This window comes from Melozone crissalis, unplaced genomic scaffold, assembly GCF_028551555.1.
Source record: "Melozone crissalis strain CALT ecotype California unplaced genomic scaffold, PUWL_Pcris_2 ptg000026l_1, whole genome shotgun sequence".
Taxonomy (NCBI): Eukaryota; Metazoa; Chordata; class Aves; order Passeriformes; family Passerellidae; genus Melozone; species Melozone crissalis.
Genome location: NW_026535804.1, coordinates 4,677,449 through 4,697,892, shown reverse-complemented (window position 1 = coordinate 4,697,892; position 20,444 = coordinate 4,677,449). Strand labels below are relative to the sequence as shown.

Genomic DNA, 20,444 nt, shown 5'->3' with positions numbered 1-20,444 from the left:
CTGCACCAAGTCCTGGTCCTGGTGGGCTGTGTGACACAGCAGGTTGCTATAGGAATTGTTGGGTTGCCTTCAGGAAAGGATGAGATACAGGAGATGGGCATCTTGCAGACTTTACCTTTATAGTTAATTTTACTGACCACAAAAGGTGGAAGGGAAATGCTGGGATATTAAATCTTAGAGTCCTTTACTTCTCCCCTCTATTTCTCCCACAGGGTCTCTTCTTTGATGATTCATATGGCTTTTATCCTGGACAAGTCCTCATTGGGCCATCTAAAGTGTTCTCCAGTGTGCAGTGGCTGTCGGGTGTGAAGCCTGTTCTGAGCACAAAGAGCAAGTTCAGAGTGGTGGTGGAGGAGGTAAGGACTGACACCCTGACACATGGCCACCTTCTGCCTGCATGGTCCCTGGCTGGCTGTTTGGAGCAGAGTCAGCTTGCCATGGTAACCTCCCAAGAGCAAATGTGCTGTGCCTGTGCTGTTCTGAGGTGACAAATTTCTCACTGGGGACTGGCAGGACTTTGGAGCATCCTAGCAAGGGTCCCTGCTGGCACCCTGTAAAGTGATCATGTGTCAGCACACTCAGAGGGCAGTACTGCTGATCATTAGGGCAGTAGGAGCACATCTTCTATTGAAACTAAATGTTGTATGCTGTCCAAAAAGGAGAAATATTGCTGATTCTTTGCTTAAAGAAGGAGCAGCTCCAAGTCCATTAGCATATCTCTTTGTGACATTGGACTGCTTCCTTCCCAAGCCACTGGTCTTTCCTTAAAGTTAAATTTGTAGAATCTCTGTTGTCAGGGGTCAGGCTATGGGGGCACTGTGATTGTCCTGGATGGGTGAAACTTCACTTGCCCATATTAAATGATAAAAGCAGGTTTGCCACTTTCCTGTGTGTAAACTTTGACATCTGAGATATGGGTCTGGGAAAGTCTCTGAAATGTGTAATTGCCTTTTCTATCACTACATTGTAGGTACAGGTGGTAGAACTAAAGGTTACTTGGATCACTAAAAGCTTCTGTCCTGGAGGTACTGACAGTGTGAGCCCTCCTCCCTCAATAATCAGCCAGGATAAGCTGTCCAGGTGAGATCCCTTGGAAACCCCTTGTTAATCCCAGCACTCAGGCCCTGCAGGCTGTGGATACCAGGTGAAGGGACACAATGCTTCTGTTTCCAGCAGGATTTTTTCTTCTATGTTACATGCCTGCATATCCCAGAGCATTTAAATCTCGTATTTAAAAATACGAGAGAACTTCCAAATGAGTTTAGCAGACACTTGAGTTACCAGCACGAGGGCAAGCATCCTGCTAGTGCCAAGTTCTCTCCAGCTGACACGTGCACTGGGTGGTGTCTGGCAGCAGCTTCCTTCTTCCCTTGTCCTTGGACTCCTGGAGCAGGCTGCAGCTCCGTGTGTGTCAGGGCTGGGGCTCAGGGGTGCGGCTGCAGCCCGGGCTGGTGCTGAGGCAGTAACTGGTGCCCTCTGCAGGCTGCAGCTGCTGGAATGGACTGGGAAAGCTCAAAAGACAAGTCAGATGAGCAGCAGCACTGTCAGTGTAGGTCCTGCCTGGAGCTCCTGCACTGGAGGGGAGCAACTCTCAAATTACAGCAAAAAGCCCCAAATGTCTCTTGGCAGCTGTCTCTGGGAGGAGGAGGGGAGCTACAGGGAGAGGAGTGTTTTGTGTCCCACCCAAACCCTCTGTATCCCCACCCAATCCCTGGTGGAATTCCCACTTCTCCTTTAGAATTGTATGCCTGGAAATGATTTGATGTGGTGCTGTGCCAGCCCTGCAGCAGCACTGTTGGTGTGAGGCTGTGCCAAGCCTTGTCAGGGCCCTGGGCACTGCTGGGTTCTGTTTCTGTCCTGTGCTCATGGCTCTCCTGTTCTGCCAGGGTGAAGCGTCTGGGCTGCTTTGACCATGCCCAAAGGCAGCTTGGGGAAAGGTGCCTCTACGTGTTCCCAGACAAGGTGGAACCTGCAAAAATCACCTGTGAATGTCCAGAGAGGAATTGTGTCCTGGGTGAAGGAGCAGTTGCCAAAAAGGTGAGTTGGGGGGTCGAGGGAGGCATTGACATCTCTAAGCATTTGTGGTCACTGTGGCTTTTAAAGCAGACATCTTCCTGGTAGTCATGTGGTCTGAAATGTGATTCCTGGAGTGGTTGTAGGAGTAATGGCTTGTTGTTGCCAGCAGGGAAGTCACCTTGTGGAGCACTCTGACTGCTCTGGGTGAAGCATGCAGCTGCACCTTGAGAGAACACGAACAGGGCCTCAGCACAGAAATGGCACCTTGCAGGGGTCAAGTGTGCTCTGACAGCTGGGATTTAAAAACATGTTGTTTTCCTTAGCATTCTCATGGAGCTGAAATGTTCGGTTAAATCCTTGCTACAGAGAAGCAAGGAAGTTGTTTTTGCTTCCTAGGCCACATGAATCATGTCTGTACCTGCTGGCTGTAGAACCATGGCGTTCCTAGAATAACAGGATGTCATCAGTGTGTAGATGGTGACCTCTGTGCATGTTACATGGATTTACTTGTGACCTTCCATGGTAAAAAAGTTCAAAACATGCCTAAAATAAGCTGAAGGAGCAAAGCTCACTTCACGTGGGCTAGTGCAGTGCTGCTCCTGAGCAGAGCACTGTGAGCTGCTGGTTTGCAGAGTAGTCTGGTGCAGGTGAAATTTGCAGAGCCCCATGAGTGCTGTTTTTCCTGCACAAAGCTGAGCATTCCCCAGGCTGCTGAGTGCCCAGGCACAGGTCTGACCCACGTCTGCTCTGTCCAGGTGAGGCGGCTGCTGAAGAAGCAGATTGTGAAGATCATGTCGTGCTCCCCAGAGTCTCAGGGCACAGGTGAAGCCCCTGACAAAGAGTCTGCTGCAGCTGCTGACCAAAAATCAGAGGAGCTTAAGCCTGAATCCAAGTGTGAGCTGGATGACTCTTCCAACAGTGCACCAAGTCCTGGGGAGAGAAAGGAGGAGCAGCCTGAAGAAACAGGCAAGGAGAAAGAGGGAGCAGCAGCACAGCAGCAGCAGCAGGCCCCGTTTCTCCTGAAGGATGAAGGGCTGCCTGACTACAGGCTGCAGTCCATGGAGCAGGATGCTGATGATGAGGCAGCTGATGACACTGATGACACCAGTTCTGTCACCTCTTCTGCCAGCTCCACTGCCTCGTCCCAGAGTGGCAGCGGCACCTGCCGCAAGAAGAGCATCCCTCTTTCCATCAAAAACTTGAAGAGGAAGCACAAGAAGAAGAAGACCAAGGTTTCACGAGAGTTTAAGCCAGGAGACAGGTGAGCTGAACTTCCACACCCATTTGTAATTGCCAAAATCTCCTTTCCCCAAGTGCTCAGCTGTAAAGCAGCACCTGAACTCGGGTGCAGGACGATGGGGAGTTTGGGCTCTGCTTGGTAGTAACTGACAGCAATTATCTTGTGATGACTGTGCAGTGGCCTGTGTGGAATCAGCTTGGTCTCAGTCCAGCTCCTGATGAAACTGGGGCCATGTGACCTGACACTGATGCTATTCCATTTCAGCTGTGCCTCAGGGCATGGACAGCATATCTGTGCTGTGCTGGGTTCTCTGTGCAGGGAAGGAGGTGAATAAAGATCACACAACTTAAACATGACACTAATTGGTTACCTTATTGGCAGCTTCTGCAGAGAGGCTGAGGACAGACCATGCTAGGAATGGACAGCTTATCCTGGAGAGCTGTCTCCAGAGCAGCACAGAGCTCTGAGCTGGCAAGGGTAGTGCTGCTGTGGGCTCTGTTATCCTGGCCCTGCTCTGCAGAGATCTGCCATTTTTGCCAGCAGTATACTTCTCAATGTTAGAATTGTTTAATGAATAAATTGCACTCACTCCTTGAGAGCCTTGGAGGAATTTATTTCAGTAGCTTGAGGGAGGGGGCACTGCATATATCTGCCCATTTCTAGACAAAAATGGATGTCAGCAGCTTTTACCTTTAACTTAGAATGTTTAAACTGTTTTCATGGGATGGAAGGACATCTGACAAGTGGTCTGCCTGTCTTCCCTGGGCTGCTTAGTTGTGTACAGATTCTGCATCAACTGATGCAAGAGAACATGGGAGAATTCTCTCAGGAAAGTGACATTATCAGAGATTATTCACGAGATTCACTAGTTTGAGAATGTCACGAACTTCATTGGCATTTTTTGTAGGTATTTAGCCTTGCCTGTGAGTGTTTCTTGTAGTCCTTGTAAGTTCTGGAGAAATTAGATTTGAAGGTCACAAAGCCCAGCAGAGCAGCATCCAAGTGTGAGAAAAAACAGGAGTGTGTGATAGAGTTCCTGGGAACAGATCCTCGGTTCACTCTTCATGTCTCACTCCCCCGCTTAGTGTCTCTGTTTTATTCAAGGTTTTTCTAAGGAGAGCTCAGCTAGGGCACCTGGTGGCTCCCTGTACCATCCAGGCAGAGGGGAGAAATCCCTGTGTCAACCCCAGGAAATTCCAGTGCTGATCAGGGCAGCTCAACACAAGGAGATGCAGAGACAACCATGGCACAGAGTAGGAGTCAGAGGAGCACAGACTGAGAGCCCCCAGCTGATGCTGTGATGGGTACATGGGGCAGCTGGGCACAGCTCAGTGTGAGAGGCCAGTGCTGTTGAATGTTCCTCTGGGGTGCTGAGGAATCAGACATGTTTCTCTGGTCATCAGAGATGTTCTGCCAGGCACTGCTGAGAAATGCCTGGGCTGCCTGCGCTCAGTGATGCACATGGGATGTGGCAGCTCCTGGGCAGTGTGGCTGCAGGGGCCAGCTCAGCATGTGGCTTTGCCATCAGTGAGTGACCTGCTGCAGCTCTCTGTGCAGCACACAGACAGCTGGATATCTTTCAGTGAGGATATATAAGGATTTTTATTAACACCAAGTCTTGATTTTTGTTTGGAGCCACCATTGCAGACAAGAGTGCCTCATTTCCTTGCACAGCCTTTCCACTCCCATCCTCAGCTGCACATGCCATCCTCTGTCCCCCAGACGTGTCCTCTGTCACACAGAAACCATCTTGTTGTGTATCACACACACACTTGGCCTGTTACAGACCCTTCTCTGATAATTTCTGTTGTTAAGTGCTGGCCCTGCTAAAACTTCATCTTGTTTCCACTTAAAAATATTTCTCTGACATTGATAAAAACAGGGCTGGGGACAAACAGCTGTATTTGCCTATTGTATCTTCATTCTGATTTGGTTCTGAAACTAACATAAATCCAGCACTTGTGTTATTCTGGAAGGGCTGGCCAGCAAAGTAAAGGGAAGATTTAAAAGCCAGTATGAGGTTTGGTTTGTTCTGTTCTGTAGGAGACATGAAATTAGTGGAGGGCTCATTAGAAGAGTGTCCAGCTAGGCTGCCCCTCCTGCCCCAAGCACTTTGCCTTGTCAAGCATCCCTGTGAAGCCCCACAGCAGAGAACCAGCATGTGGTCCATTGTGGTGTGTTTGGGTTTAATTTCTGAGCTGCAGAGACACATGTGTGTTTGAACAGCTGGGGAGGACATTTTTCTCTTTTAAACAAAATCCTTTTGCTTTACTCACATTCAATGTGTAGCCTCTTTCCTTTGTTTTGGTTTTTTTTTTCCTCTCTGGAAGGGCTGTGATGATTTATCTTTCCACTCATGTATTCTTCTACTTTCAAAGACTCCTCAGAGCTAGAAGGTGCTCCAGTGGAGAAGATCTCAAGCTTCAAACTATTTGAATCTCCTGTCAGGGGCAGAAAGTGGGTGCTAGTAGATGTTAATTTGCCTCCTTAGGAATAAAAATGAACTCAGCAGGAGCTCCCTGGAAAGTCAGTGCTCCTTCAGCAATGTAACTCCTGCAGGGGTTGAGAGCCCATCAAAACAAAGCCTGCTGTGCAGCTGTGTCCATGTGCCCTGCATAGGGTTTTCTGACTGCCTTCCCAGCCTGCTGATCTGTGTTCCTTTGTGTTGCTGAGGTCCATCTTGATCCTTGATGTTCCCTTTGCCAATTCATTGCCTTTTTGTGCTGCCAGGGTTGCTGTGGAGGTGGTGACCACGATGACTTCAGCTGATGTGATGTGGCAGGATGGCACCGTGGAGACAAACATCCGCTCCAACGAGCTGATCCCTGTCCACCACCTGGACAACAACGAGTTCTGCCCTGGAGATTTTGTGGTGGACAAAAGAGGTATTGGGTGTCAGAGCAATGCTCTTAATTACAAAGTATTGTTCAGTTTGGATCCCCTAATTTGCTCTGTAGCTGTTAGGTGGGCACCTGACAGGGACAGCAGTGACTCAGCTGACTTGGTGGGAATGGCAACAGAGAACCATTATTGACATACCAAAGTTGAGCTATGACAACAGGAAGGATGTGGAAAGAATAAATACCAAGGATCCAAACTAAGATTTTCAGTATTTCTGCAGAGCAGGAGTTGCCTACCTTTAAAGGGCCAACAGCTCTGAGCTCTGTCCCACAGTGAGGGGAGAAACAAGCAGCTTACCTCAGGCTGTTATCTCTGTATGACTGATTTATCATGACCCTCATGTTTTTTTCATTGAGTTTTGGGATCCAGAGGCCTCTTCTTGTATCCCTTTTCTTCACCAAACCAATTGCTGATGCTAGTGAGGGCCACAGGACAAGTTCAAGGAGACTTGGAGCTTTTGGATATGAAATATTGATGAAACCATCTGGCTCTCAGCTCCTTTTCTAGCAAGGGTAGACCCTCAGCAGTGGGGACCAGAAGACACTTAGGTTGGGAAGCAGGAAATCTGGCTTAGCATAAATAGAGGCTGTTTTATGTGGCCATTTCTGATGAGTAATGTCTGACTGGTCTTCTGGGTTGCACGTAGTCTGTGGAAACTAAACTTACCCATCAGCTCCAGCTCTACCATTCTAGTTTGGCAACAATTCTCACTGTGTAGGAAGAAGTGTTTTTCCTCATGCCATTCACAAGTGGAAGGCTTTAGCCATGAGAGCCCAGGAGCTGACAGCCTCAGTCACTGAGCAAAGTCTGTGCTCCTTTGTCTGATTTGTCTGTTTTCTTCCCTGCCATTGTGACCAAAAGCTCAGAGCTCCCAGGACCCTGGCTTGTATGGAGTGGTGCAGTCTGGGGACCACATCGGCCGTACCTGTGTGGTGAAGTGGTTCAAGCTGAAACCCAGTGGAGATGATGTGGAGGTAAGTGCAACTAGCCAAGAGAAAGCAGCCACAAAATAACACATGCCTCACAGATAAACACAGATAAGCCTGGAAATCAGCTCTGCATTGATTGTGTGTCCTTGAGGAAGGGAACAATGCTTATGGACCTGAGAGACTTAGCTAGAGGTGATGTCACTTCATATTTGTACATGCCTGTGAGGTGGCAAAGATCAGGCAGATAATTTACATCCCATGGCATCATCAAGTTCTGGTATTGATGAATATTTTTGCTTAAGTTGTCACAGACAATTGATTTCTTGAGTTCACTATGAGAATTTTTCCTCCCCATGTCTTTGCATGGTTCATAAAAATAGGATCAATCTGTTGCACATTGTTGTGTTTGCATCTGCCAGATACTGTTGCCCACAGTTAACCTTTTTCCTGGGATTTTTAGGAATGCTGCAATGTATTTTTCAGAGTCTTGACAGACTGTAGTCTATCAAGATGCAGAGGGGGCCTCGACACTGCTTTGTCTTGGCCTGCCAGAGCACATTGTCATAACTGAGCAGGGCCCTTCACATGCAGAAGCAGAACATGTGTCTGGCCTAGGGTTGTGCTTCACTTATATCTCATAATTCATGAGCTCCTAGCTCTCTTTCTCCAGGAGAAATCAAAGGAAAGATGTTTCCCATTAAATGACAGGGTTTTTTGTCATATACTTCCTGTTGCATTGGATAATTTCAAAAGTAAGCTCTTGCCCTTTGGGCCCTTGAGAACTGCTTTGAGAAATCTGGATGTTGAGAAGGGAATAAAGCACTGTGGTTGCACATCTCCTTGTCATGGTGGCATGAACCCTGAGGTAAAAGTGAGGGTGAGCAGATGAGAGAGAATATCTGCTTCCTTTCATTGTTGCGCCTTGATCCACTGGACGAGGTGACAAAGCAGGACAGCAGCAGCAGCCCCTTGCAGGCCGAAAAGGGATCAAACAAACCACCAAGTGCTTTGCAGGGCTGAGGGTGTGCTCTGGGGGTCAGTGCAGCCTGTGGGGCTGACCTGTCCCTGTGTGTGGGTGCAGCTGATCGGGGAGGAGGAGGACGTGAGCGTCTACGACATCGCCGACCACCCCGACTTCCGCTTCCGCACCACCGACATCGTCATCCGCATCGGCAACTCCGACGGCGCCGCCGCCAAGGAGGACGAGGTGGGTCCTGGGCACGGGGCTGTGCCCACTGTGTCACCAGTGCTGGTGGGGACACTTGGAAAGGTGGATAGGAAGGTGTTAGACCCCGCGTTGGCATCCTAAATAACCTCCCTAGCTTCCTGATTTTGTATTGGTGTCCCCTGCTGTCATGAGTAACACATCAGAGCTCTGGCTGGTGGAGATGCAACCTTGAAATGCTTTGGCCTTGATGGCACTCTGCAGCAGAGCAAGAGTGAAGCTGAGACAAGGACTGAACATATGCCTGAGGGCTTTTCATAGAACTCGTGCTTAGGATTTCAGAGTAACTTGTAATAAAAGGATATTCTGTGGGCTCCTGAGCAACCATGAGGTGGATTTGTCATGAAACCTGTTTCACTTGGCAACAGAAGACTGGGGTTCAGCTATGGTGACTGAGCTATGTTCATGTTAATTTTGTTGAGCTGATTGATTTCCTTGGGGGAGGAAAGAACAATTTATATTGTAGACAAAACACCTCTGGAGTGTTTTGAGCCTGCTGCCCTAAAAACGTGTTAAAAAGTGTAGTGCGGCTGTTACAGCATGAAACACATCCCAGCCTGCTCAGCTGACCTAAATAACCTGCTGCAGGGCGAGGTGTCCCTTGCCTGCACGCCCTGCAAGACTGTGGCTTGTTTGTTCATGCCTGTGCTCTCTCTCTGAGGAGCCCCTGCTGCTGGGTGTTGGGGGAGCTGAGGGCACCCCACTAGAGGGCACCCCCATCCCAAGGAGGACCTGTTCCTTGCTGGCACTGAAAGGCTGCTGGTCCTGTCAAATACCAGGATCTCCTGCCAGACCAGCACTCCTGCTCCTTGTGGAGCCCTGTCCATGGCAGAGTTGTGTGGTTTCTGTATGGAGGATGCAGGTGTTGCTCTAGGTGGTTCTCCAGCTGGGGAATGTATTTCTCAAATCCTTCCTGCTTTGCACTGAAGTGCCTGGGGAGGAAAAGGGACTGACAAAGCACTCTTGTCTCCACAGCCCTCTGTCGGACAGGTGGCTCGTGTGGATGTCAGCAGCAAGGTGGAAGTGGTGTGGGCTGACAATTCCAAGACTATCATTCTGCCTCAGGTGAGGTCCTGTTCCAGCTCCCAGTGTCACTGTAACTCTTAGCTGAGTGATGAGATGTAGATTTAAATGCTGTGTGTAGAGAGATTCACTGGGTTAGGGACTCTTGCTCTGCTGATTGGTGCAGTCCCATGTGATAGGGTGGCTTTCCAATTCTGTTATCACAGGAAAATCCTTTTATCAGGAGGCAGACAGTTGGTCATAAGTGCTCTCTAATCTAGTGGTTAGGAAAGCCTGGACAGGCTCTCTTTGCCTTCACAAGCTCTGCCCACTGCCCTGCTCCTGGCCTCAGGCACCTGGGGCTTGGCAGAGCTCAGGGATCATTGGTTCTGACTGGAGCCCAGGTTTGTGCATTGCCCAACCAAGGCACTGCCAAAAGACGATTGCATGTTCTGTCTCTCTTGTGAAACACCACCATAGTGGGGTTTTCACTAAAGAAACTCCTCCAGAGGCTGGGCCAGAGCCACAAATTGTCACCTTAGCTAACCTAGGGATCAGACTCAAATCTTCTCCCAGACAGGGAGGGAAAGGGTTGAATGCAAGCTGAAAAATACAGATACAGCCACACTGCTAATCCACTGCTCCCTGCTCATTTGTCTGGGGTTCTTTTAAGGCTTTTGTTGTAATGTCCTGTACTCGTACTTGCTACTCCCCATACAGTTTCATCCCATGTCTTCTCTCCTTGTTGCCTGGAATGAAGGCAGACAGCCTAAAAATACAAGACAACCTACATCTGTAGAGTCCATTCTGTCCCTGCCAGAGCAGCCGCTGCCTCCACTGCAGAGATGCCTTAGCAAGTACAATGCACTTGACCAAGATCCCTTTCTAAAGCAAGCAGCTCTGCATTAATTACAGTAGAACAGTCAATGCCTGCACTGTGGCAGGGGACTGGGGCGTACAAAGCAGGCTGCTGTCTCCCTTCCCCGTTGTCACATGTGCTTGGATCACAGGCACAATCAGAGGTCTGATGCCTGCTCCACAAAGGGCTGTTCTCACACTGCAGTGTGCTCTGCAGCAGCTCCTGCTGTGTCACGCCAGTCCCTTCGATTCTGCTCCTCTGCGTAATGATGGGAGTTAGGGAAATGTCAGGAGCGTGAATTATCAGTTGGTAAAACCATGATTTATCAATGCCTGACCATGTGCCCAGAGACGAGCTGTCTGGGTGCTTTTTCACAGCTCTAAAAATAAAGATGGCATAACAGACTAATTAACTTTCCAACTCAGATTTGGATTAGCTTTGAGGGCAGTGAGTTTTGATGGCTTTTGGTGCCTGCAGTCACTTGTGTTGAACCCAGCTAACCTCTGCTGGCTGCCTGGCTCTGGGTGGCACAGGACTGGCTCAACAGTGCTGGTTCACTTGAAGGCTTTGACAGGATGACTGAGGGTCCCTGTGCTTCAGCCTCTGGGGTTGTGTGCTGCAAGATTAAGAGGATTCTTGGGCTGTCACTCAAGTATCAGGAGCTTGTGGATAAAATGCTTCTATCTTGTCACTGCAAGCACAGCCCTGTAAAAGTGTTCTTGCTCCCCTGGTTCTGTGTTGGTGCTTTAAGCTGGAGGAGCTCTGTAAACCTCTGCAGAGAGACCTCCTGAGACGTAGCATGTGCAAAAGCAAGTTGTAGGAGGTGAGGCTGGATGGAGTGGGGATGTGTTCAGCTTCCAGTAGTGAGAGGGAAGAGAGCATTTTATGTAAGAGCTTATTCAGCAGCTTGGGTGAGGCTCCATTGTCCCAGCTGAATTTTAAGCAGTAGCCACATATAACAGCTAAAGCAGTCTAGCAAGGCTCTCTTGGCAAATATTGTGTGCTACAGGAGGGGAGAGCTGCTACAGGAATGTGTTCCTGGTTCCAGCATTGTCTCTGTGGAAGGGCAGAGTGTGGAGGCAGCCAAACCAGGGCTCTGTGCCAAGCACAGTTGCTGGTGCAGAAGCAGGACCAGAAATACCAACTCCTCACATGATACCAAATACCTTCTGAGCTCTGTGTTCTGAAACCCTGGGGCACCCAGGGAGCTGTGGGGCACCTGCCTGCTCTCCAGGGCAGGATCCCAGACAGTGGGAGGACTGCAGCCCATCTAGAACTTGCCCTAGTTTTACCCCCAATGGCATAGTTGGAAAAGTGGAGGATAGGACTGTGTGGTTTCATAATCTGTGCCAGTATAGATGGAATGGGTTTAAACAGCCCAAACAATTCCAAATGGAAACTCCTTTTTCATGACTTATTTTAAAAACAACTAAAACTGTGCTTCAGCCTAAGTCTCGTGTTACTCTGTTCTCCTTTAGCACTTGTACAATATTGAATCAGAAATTGAGGAGTCAGACTATGATTCTGTTGATGGCAGCACCAGCGGGGCATCCTCAGAGTGGGAGGATGAAAGTGACAGCTGGGAGACAGATAATGGCCTCATGGAAGATGACCACCCAAAAATTGAGGACTTTGAGCCTGAGGAACCAGCAGCAGAGGAGGTGAAAAAAGTAGAAGAGCAAGTCCAGGGAGCTGTGGCTATGGCAGTTGCAGATCTTGCTACAGAAAAAGCTGGCAAGGATGGAGCCCCAAAGAGCTTCAGGGAACTAAAGGAGGCCATCAAGATCTTGGAAAGCCTGAAAAATATGACTGTGGAGCAGCTGCTGACTGGCTCTCCCACCTCCCCAACTGTGGAACTGGAGAAACCCACTCGAGAGAAGAAGTTCTTGGACGATATTAAAAAGCTGCAGGAAAATCTAAAGAAAACCTTGGATAATGTGGCTATTGCTGAGGAGGAAAAGATGGAAGCCATGGTAGAGACGGAGAAGAAGGAAGAAAAAGCAGAGGCACAGACACCAGTGAGGTCAGAGTGGCCCAGTGAGACCCCAGTGCTCTGCCAGCAGAGTGGAGGGAAGCCTGGAGTCACCTTCACCAGTGCCAAGGGAGAAGTGTTCTCTGTGTTGGAGTATGCTCCAGGTGGGTGTGGGACACTCAGTCCTTCACTGCTCTCCTGCAGTGTTTCTTTATCCAAAACCTTTGCCTCAAACCTTTTGGGTTCTGTATCCTCTCTTCTTCTTAGTCCTTTTCATAGCTCATTAACTAGAGAAGAGAAATTAAGCCAACTGCTGTTGCACAGTGTGTTCTGGGACCTCAGCATGGCTTTTAGATAGCATCTCTAGGCACTCCTGCACCTTCCCAAGCCTCAGAAGTGTGCTTCCCTCTTTCCCAGGGTGGTGACTAACATTGGAGGGCTGCAGACATCAGTTGCTTTCCATTGCAGACATTTCCTTGCAAGTTGCAGGGTTTGTTCAGGCTTTTTTTTTCAAGACTGAATTGGTTGAGAAGCAGAACAAAACCAGCTGGTGTCCTTGGTGAGTGAGTGTCCTTATTCACTGGCACCAGTTTTAAAAAAAGCACCTGGCTGAGTGAAACATTGGTGACAGTGGAACCCAAGGTGCTCCAGCCTGGGTGGGAAAGGTGAGCAGACTGTTGTGAAGCTGCAGGTGTGGGCAAGGGAAAGTGGGGAGCTGTGTTAGGTTTGGCAGGGCCGTTGTTCTGTGGGATTGTCCCAGCTGTGGGACAGGTTTCCTCGCCGGAGCACAGGGGACAGTGTTGTGTGGGACAGTGAGAACAGGAGATGCAGGTTGTGGTTGCTGCACTGTGTGGGAAATCATCTCTCCTGGCTCAGCACCAAAGCAAGTGAACTCCTCTCTTCCACTTGATGCATATTACACATGGGTAGATTTGCCTTCATGAGGAACCTGTGGCAGTTTCCAAAGTCAGGCTGTAATTGTTGTCTTCTTTGTCCCACAGACTCCCATGCCTTCAAGAAAATGGAGTTCCAGCCCCCAGAAGCCAAGAAGTTCTTCAGCACGGTGCGGAAGGAGATGGCTCTGCTGGCCACCTCCCTGCCCGATGGCATCATGGTGAAAACCTTCGAGGATCGAATGGCAAGTGCCAGCTCTCAGATGCCTCTGTGCTGGTGCTGGGCTCAGCATCCAGATCCCTGTCTTTGGAATTGCCTGCTTAGCCCTAATCCTTTGCATTAGAGCTGCAGGAATGTGTGCATTATGTGAAGTAGGGCTGTAATTACCCAAAATGGCTGCTTTTGCTGCTTTTGCATTCCCTGAGTCGGGGTGGCAAAAAAGGAGCTGCTGATTGCAGGGAGCCTGTTCTGGGTGCTGAGTGGGAAGGCAACCAGCAAGGGGCTGTGTCAGCAGGGAGTAAATTTGGCATTTTTGGCCCTCCTCGAAGCCCTGTTTCAGTTGCAAAGCTCACTTTGCTCTCAGGGTGCAACTTCTGGGAAGGTGCCTGAGATGTGTTGCTTGACCTGACACTCGAAAGGGCCAAGTCAATCACATCCCCACTCTCCCTGTGTGTAAATACAGCTCTGCCAGGGTAAGAGGGTGTTTCCCAGTGCCTGACCTCCTGCCTCTCCCCACAGGATCTCTTCTCAGCACTTATCAAAGGGCCCACACGCACACCCTATGAAGATGGACTCTTCCTGTTCGACATCCAGCTCCCCAACATCTACCCCGCCGTGCCGCCCCTGTTCCGCTACCTCTCCCAGTGCAGTGGGAGGCTGAACCCCAACCTGTACGACAATGGCAAAGTGTGTGTCAGCCTCCTGGGCACCTGGATTGGCAAGGTAATGCTGGCCCTGAGGAGCAGGGCTTGTGCTGGGCTGCTTTTGGAGCAAGTCACTTCCTACCAGACTTCTCTCTTGGGTGGTGCTTGAGCTGGAGTGGCCTGGGCTTTGGGCACTGGTTTAGGTGTCTGGAGCAGATAACTGGTGTTGTTTGGCTTTTTCTGGGTCTGTATTTGGCTCAACTGTCTCTCCTCAATGAGAAGTCTGTGGTCAGTCCAGCCATAGCAGAGATGCCAGCACCAGCATGGGGTGTGCCTGTGGGTTGGGGCTCTGTCTTCCACACTGTGGACAAATCATGCGGTACAAAGTCCAGCTGGAGACTTTGAATAAGCAGAGCCAGGGAAATAGGTTTTGAGCAGGACAGGGCAGCTGGGAAGGGGTTGGAACTGATGGTTGGTGTGCAAGTTTACACAGTTCCAGACAGAACTGGCCTGAGGGGGTGTGGTGCTGGTAAAAAAATAACGGGGAGATGTGTTGTTGAGATGGGACAGCAGCACATCACGTGCTCATGGAGTCAGTTCCCTGTTCCTGCTGTGAGCCACAGGATGTCAGCAACAGGAATGCAGAGCTGGGGCCTCACTTCATCTGACAGTAGTCACAGAGCAAGCTGATGGTGCTTCAGTCCTTTAACATATTTGTGTTTGCATTTCAGGGGACAGAAAGGTGGACCAGTAAATCCAGTCTCCTTCAAGTGCTCATCTCCATCCAAGGTAAATACTCCTGCCAAGCCTGTGGGGCAGGAAAAGGCAGAGGGAGGAAGGGATGTTGATTTATGGGGGGCACACAATTGGGATCTGCCACCCCAGCTGGGTCAGTGCTGCCTTTTGGTCTCACCTTGCTGGACAAAGCAGTGTCCTTATCTCTCTGCTTGAGCAGTGGAAGCAGGTGCCAGCTCTTCTCATGCCCAGAGCTCTGGCTGCATCCCAGGGCTCTGACACAATGCTTTCCCTTTTCTCACTGCAGCAGCCAGGCACAGAGTTGTCTGCTTTGTTACTCTGAGCTGACGGAGGTGAACCACCGTGTCCTCAGCCTGTTACCAAAGTTAGTTGAAGTTGCCAAACTGGGCCTCCTTTGCAGGACTTTTTTTTATCCCCACTGAGTCACCACCCATCCTACTTGGGACATGTTTTGCACATGATGCTGGTGTTTATGCTCCTACCAAAGCAGAGAATAATCAGGGGTGTGCCTAGACGAGCCCCAGGGCTTCCTGCCATGGGGCTTTGCTCTGCCCCATCCAGTTTGGGAGCAGACACACTAAATCACATAAATTCCTCCTGGGTGACTTTCTGTGCAGGGAGCTCAGGCATGTGATGAGAAACCTTTGACACAGAGCAAGGGTTCCTGCTGACTGGAGGCTGCTCCTGCTCCTCTGAACTCCCACAGTCCACCTGTATCCTCCTGTGGGGGAAGGACACCACAATAAAAGCCTTTTCTGGTTTCCGAAGCCAAGGATCCAAATTTAGAAAATGAAATACTAAATGTTTTACTGGAGCAACTTGGTGTTAGGGGAAAATCTCCTTTCCTGCTGCCTGGGTTTTGAGAGACACATGATCTCCCCGGCTCTAATGCAACTTGTGGCAGGCTGCCAGCAGCCTGGCAGTGCTGGGGCTATTGCCACATACCTGTAATTTCATTAGACCAGAAGTAAGCAGGAGAAATCTTGGTAAAGGTGGCTTGTCACAGTCTTCTGTGTCTCAGAACTGTAATGTCTGGTGGGACTTTGCTGGACAGAGCAGAACGTGGCCAGCTCAAATCCTGTTGATGCAGTCTGGCCTTTGTTCTGATTTAGAGGAGGAGGAAAATAAAAGCTTTTGTTGTGTTTGTGGGGTTTTCTGCAGGAGGGAAGTGAAAGGAGCTGTGAAACCTCTCCCTTCCTGCCCTTTTGAACTCCTCAGCTGTTGTGTGCCCTCTGCATTGTGCCAAGGAACACAGATGCCACTCCCTACCACATCACACCAGACCTTTGCATCCTGCACCTTCTGGGGGCTCAGCCTGGCCTGTGCCTGACCCCCTTGGCAGGAGAGGCCTGGCAGGGGACGGCGATGCTGTCCCCGCTTTAACCCCTTGCCGTCCGCTCTCCCGCAGGTCTCATCCTGGTGAACGAGCCCTACTACAACGAGGCCGGCTTCGACAGCGACCGGGGGCTGCAGGAGGGCTACGAGAACAGCCGCTGCTACAACGAGATGACGCTGATCCGCGTGGTGCAGTCCATGATGCAGCTGCTGCGCCGGCCCGTCGAGGTCTTCGAGCACGAGATCCGCGAGCATTTCCGCTGCCACGGCTGGCGCCTGGTGTCCCGCATCGAGTCCTGGCTGGAGACCAACGAGCTGGTGGAGCGCAGCCACGAACGGGCCAACGGGGCGGATTGCGCCTCGCTGCCGAGCGCCGAGAGCCCCGGGGACGCGGCGGGGGCGCTGGCCGAGGGCGGCGCCGCCGAACTGTCCGACTCGGCGCCGGACGCGAAGGAGGAGCCGGACGAGACGCCCGACGCCGGCGACCTCCAACAGTTGTCAGACTCGGAGAGCGCGGGCCAAGCCAGGAGGGACCTGGCCAGAGACCGAACGGACGAGGGGAAGGCTGCCCAGGACTCGGCCTCGCAGCCCAGCGTGAAACCAAAGAAAAGGAGAAAGAGCTACAGGAGTTTCCTGCCGGAGAAGAGCGGTTACCCCGATATCGGGTTTCCCCTCTTCCCTTTGTCCAAGGGGTTCATTAAAAGCATCCGCGGTGTCTTGCAGCAGTACCGGGCTGCCTTAGCAGGGGCCAACATCCCAGAGTGGACAGAGGACAAATAAACCATCAGGTTAGGGACAGGCAGGTGCAGGGGAGAAGGGAAAGCAGCAGAAAGTAAATTGGCAAATGCTGTTATCAATCAACTGGCTTCTCCTTCCAGCTTTTCTTCCTCAGCTTGGTTTGTTCCAAAGAAGGTGGTAGGCCTGACTGCTCCTCTGAGGAAAGGTTGTTTAAGCATGAATAACTCTTTTCCCCCAACCCCTCTTCCTTTCCCCTGTCCCATGTACGTGCTCTTCTTGCGAGTTTGACCCTGCAATGGTAAGATTTGAGACCTGCACAGAAGCAAGTCTTGCAGCCACGTTCCCTCTGCACTTTCATCTTGGGGCACCTTTCCACACAAGGACTCTTCCCACCCAGCGCTACACCCAGCAGTTTGTTCTGGTGGGGTTCCAGCCAGGAGAAGGGATTGCTGTAGTTTCTGGAAATGAAGGGCAATGCCCTCCCAGTCTTTTCTTTTTCTCAGCGTTCCCATGGGTTCTATGAAGTCTACCCCAGCTTATCTGTACTTAGACATTGGATTGTGTTTGCATTGGAGTTGTCTACACCATACGGAGTTGCTCTAGTCTTAGTTGTTCACCCATAGCTACAAGGTTCTTCCAGTCGGGATTGGTAGGCAGGGCCAGAGCTCTGCACTGGCACTTGTGCTGCCCTGGGAATGCTGCAGATTTCCATGCAGTTCTGCAACTTCCAGGTCAGTCTCCTGGAGGCAAGTCTAGCCATCCCCACTTCTTTTTCTCCAGAGTGAGGCAAACTTCCCTTTCCCCACCATGCATGCCTGTCTTCTAGAAATACATGGGATTCAGGGTTCTGCCCTTGTTATTGCTTAGGTATCTTTTGTTCCAGCCATCCCGGCTGTCACACAGCACTACACCCACCCTGGATCCCGGCCTCACGCGGGCAGGCAGCACTGAGTGACCCTGGGGCCTCTTGTAGATCTGGATGAGCCTGGTGTGGCTGCTGCTCCCTCTCCAGCTGCACACGGGTGCTCAGGGTCACCCCAGGCCCTGTTGTGGCAGCACCAGTTTGTGCTGGTTCCTGTGCTGTTACAGCAGCTCTTTTGGGCTGCTATCAGCTCCTTCCCTTGCCAGCTGTTTCCCATGGTGGCCTGGTTGTGGCCAGCAGCACTGTGGGCACAGCACTTCCCATCCCTACTCCCAGCCACGGTGCTGCTGGACACTCAGGGAAACACCTGCTGAGGGCAGCCTGTGTTCTGCTGAGGGCAGCCTGTGTTTGGCAGCCTGAGCTGGTGCCCATGAGCACTTTGAGACTGTGTGTTTTGCCTGTCCCCTGCTCAAGTCCCCTTCCTGAGGCCTCTGGTGCAGCCTGCACACACCCTCCCTTGCAGCTGGGTGCTCACACGCCAGCCCTGCTGCCTTTGCCCAGTGCTCAGGCACTGGAGAGGCACCCACGGAGCATCCATGGGGAGCACGGTGTGTCAGGGAGAGTCCTTGCAGCTGCCCAGGGAGGAGTCAGGCCGAGCTGTGGCTCTGCCAGAGGTAAGGATGGAGCCAAAGCTCTCCTTTGCTTTTGCTCTTGCTCACTGTGGCTGCGGTTAGAAACTGAGAACAGCAGGAGAATCCAAACGTGTTGTTGCTCCCAGAAACACCAAGGGCTGCACCCAACAGCCCAAATCCACCCCTCTCCCTCCACCCCCAGCTCCCTGTGCTTTCCTGCTGCCCCCATGGTGCTCCTGAGCCAGGGGCTGGTTGCACAAAGCCCTTCTCGTGTCCCCATCCACCACTGGGGTTTTGGAAGACATGTCCTTCTCCCGGTGCTCCAGAGGATGCAGGGCTTGGCTGTGATGAAGGCCTGGGCTGCAGAGCTCTCCAGCCACTGCTCTGTGGGTGCATCATCTGCAGCAGCTCCAGCCCTGCTCCCCAAGCCCTCCTGGCTGGTGGGAAGTCGGGCAGGTGCCGATTTGGGGAGCAGAGAGGTGCTGGGAGCTGTGGGTGGGGCAGGGCAGGCTGGAGCTGTGCCCGCAGCCAGGATGGGAGTGAATGGATCCCTTTGAACAGAGCACTGTGTCTCGGAGGGCTGGGGGCAAGAGGGGAGGCCACTGCTCCAGGGCAGGGGAAGAACAGGCAGAGGCTGATTCCAGGCACAAGCACAGTTTGTGATCCAGACAATGACACCCTCTGTCCCCAGAGCCAGGCTGTGGCTGCCCCGTGACCCACAGCACCAGGGATGGAGGGAGGGAGAAACCCGCTGGGGATGGAGGAGCTGTTGAGTTCCCCTTTTCCCCTCCTTTACTTTGCAGCTCTCATCTCACAGGGCAGGCACCACGTCCTCCCCTTTGCCCAAAAAGTCTCTGACCCTGCACAAGAGCTTTTGCACAGGCTGGGCTCCCTCTGAGGGGGTGGATGTTGGCCTTTGGAAGGGGACACTGCTCCCCCCGGCACCGCTCGCTCTCTGCAGCTGTCCTAAACCCAAGCGTGCACAGAGGTTTACAAATTTTCTAAAGCTTTTGATAATGTGAAGCTCCTGGGTGATGAGGTTGGTGGTGAGCACACTGCAGCTATGTAATTTTTTGTGTATGTATGTAATATTTAAGGGTAACAAAATTTAAAAGGCTAAAACCTTAAAAAAAAAATTTAAAAACACACAAAAAAAGCCAAAGCATGATGCATATTGTTAGCCTTAAAACTGGCTACACGACTGTGTGATGTACAAATGAGAGCAGCCTGTAACTGTTTTAAGTGCTGGGGAGGGGGAAGAAGCATTACAAAATCAGTTTGTAGCCTTGATTCTGTACAGTATTTAATGAATAAAAAAAACAAACCTGACTATTGAGGCCATGCTTAGAGGTGTGTCGTTCACGTGCAGATGTGGATGCTTGGTTGCTTATGATATATGTATAAAGTGCTGTGTGACCATTAAAACTTTTTTTACCTGCAGATTTTTTTTGTTTGGCTAACCAAGGTGTAATAAAGGAGGGAAGATGACTTGCCATTAAATTTTGCCTCTGTGAGTAGACCTGTGAGTTGTCTCTTTCTTTCCCCACCACCCCCTGCCACTCTCCTGGCACTTGCCCCTCTCTGGCTCATCCTGTGCCAGCCTCGGGGCTGGACAGGATCCCGCTGGCTGAAGCCAAGGCCGGTGAGTCCAGAGGGATCCAGGCAGGTCTGCCAGGGAGGGGCTGCTCTGTGGCTCTCCATAAAATGCTCCCCAAGCCCCTGATGTACAGAGGACATCTGTCAGGCTGGGATTTTTTCTTTCTGTGCTCCTTGCTGGTGCCTGGTGCCTGCTGGTGGCTCAGTGCCTGTCCCAGCACAGCTCTGGTACCCCCGGTGTTCATGGCCAGACTCAGACAAAAAGAAAACCTTTTGTGGGCCCCTGGGAGCTGTGCCCTGCCCTGCCCTCACCTCAGCACACAGGTGAGGCTGTGATGGATGGGGCTGGACGCAGCACTGCCGGGTGCTGCTGGAATCTGGAGCAGATGTGGAGTCGGGATCCTGACTTAGGTTTTGTCCCCCTGGGTGCCCTCCCTGCAGGGGCAGCTCGAGGTGCCAGTGCCCGGCTCGGGCAGTGCCCCGATGTGCTGGGGTTGTTCTCAGCACCCTCTGCCCCCTCCCTCGGTCCGGGAGCGCGGGGCTGTGCGGGAGGAGGGCCGGGGTCCCCGCTAGGAGCCCGTTCCTGCCGTCCAGCAGGGTTTGGAAGCAGATGGGTGATGGCTG

The 20,444-nt window shown here is 51.4% G+C and overlaps 1 protein-coding gene across 1 annotated transcript in view; it reads left to right on the top strand.

Moving 5' to 3' along the window:
* Positions 1–17,766, top strand: part of UBE2O (ubiquitin conjugating enzyme E2 O) — a 60,592-nt gene extending 42,826 nt beyond the window's left edge. Inside the window, exons 6-18 of the mRNA XM_054278982.1 lie at positions 213–356; positions 971–1,080; positions 1,887–2,037; positions 2,772–3,277; positions 5,987–6,141; positions 7,019–7,131; positions 8,168–8,293; positions 9,287–9,376; positions 11,651–12,308; positions 13,146–13,282; positions 13,777–13,980; positions 14,633–14,690; positions 16,066–17,766. Coding sequence (XP_054134957.1) covers positions 213–356; positions 971–1,080; positions 1,887–2,037; positions 2,772–3,277; positions 5,987–6,141; positions 7,019–7,131; positions 8,168–8,293; positions 9,287–9,376; positions 11,651–12,308; positions 13,146–13,282; positions 13,777–13,980; positions 14,633–14,690; positions 16,066–16,772 — 3,159 coding nt within the window. The 3' untranslated portion in view covers positions 16,773–17,766. The remainder of the gene's footprint in view (positions 1–212; positions 357–970; positions 1,081–1,886; positions 2,038–2,771; positions 3,278–5,986; positions 6,142–7,018; positions 7,132–8,167; positions 8,294–9,286; positions 9,377–11,650; positions 12,309–13,145; positions 13,283–13,776; positions 13,981–14,632; positions 14,691–16,065) is intronic.
* The last annotated feature ends 2,678 nt before the right edge of the window (positions 17,767–20,444 follow it).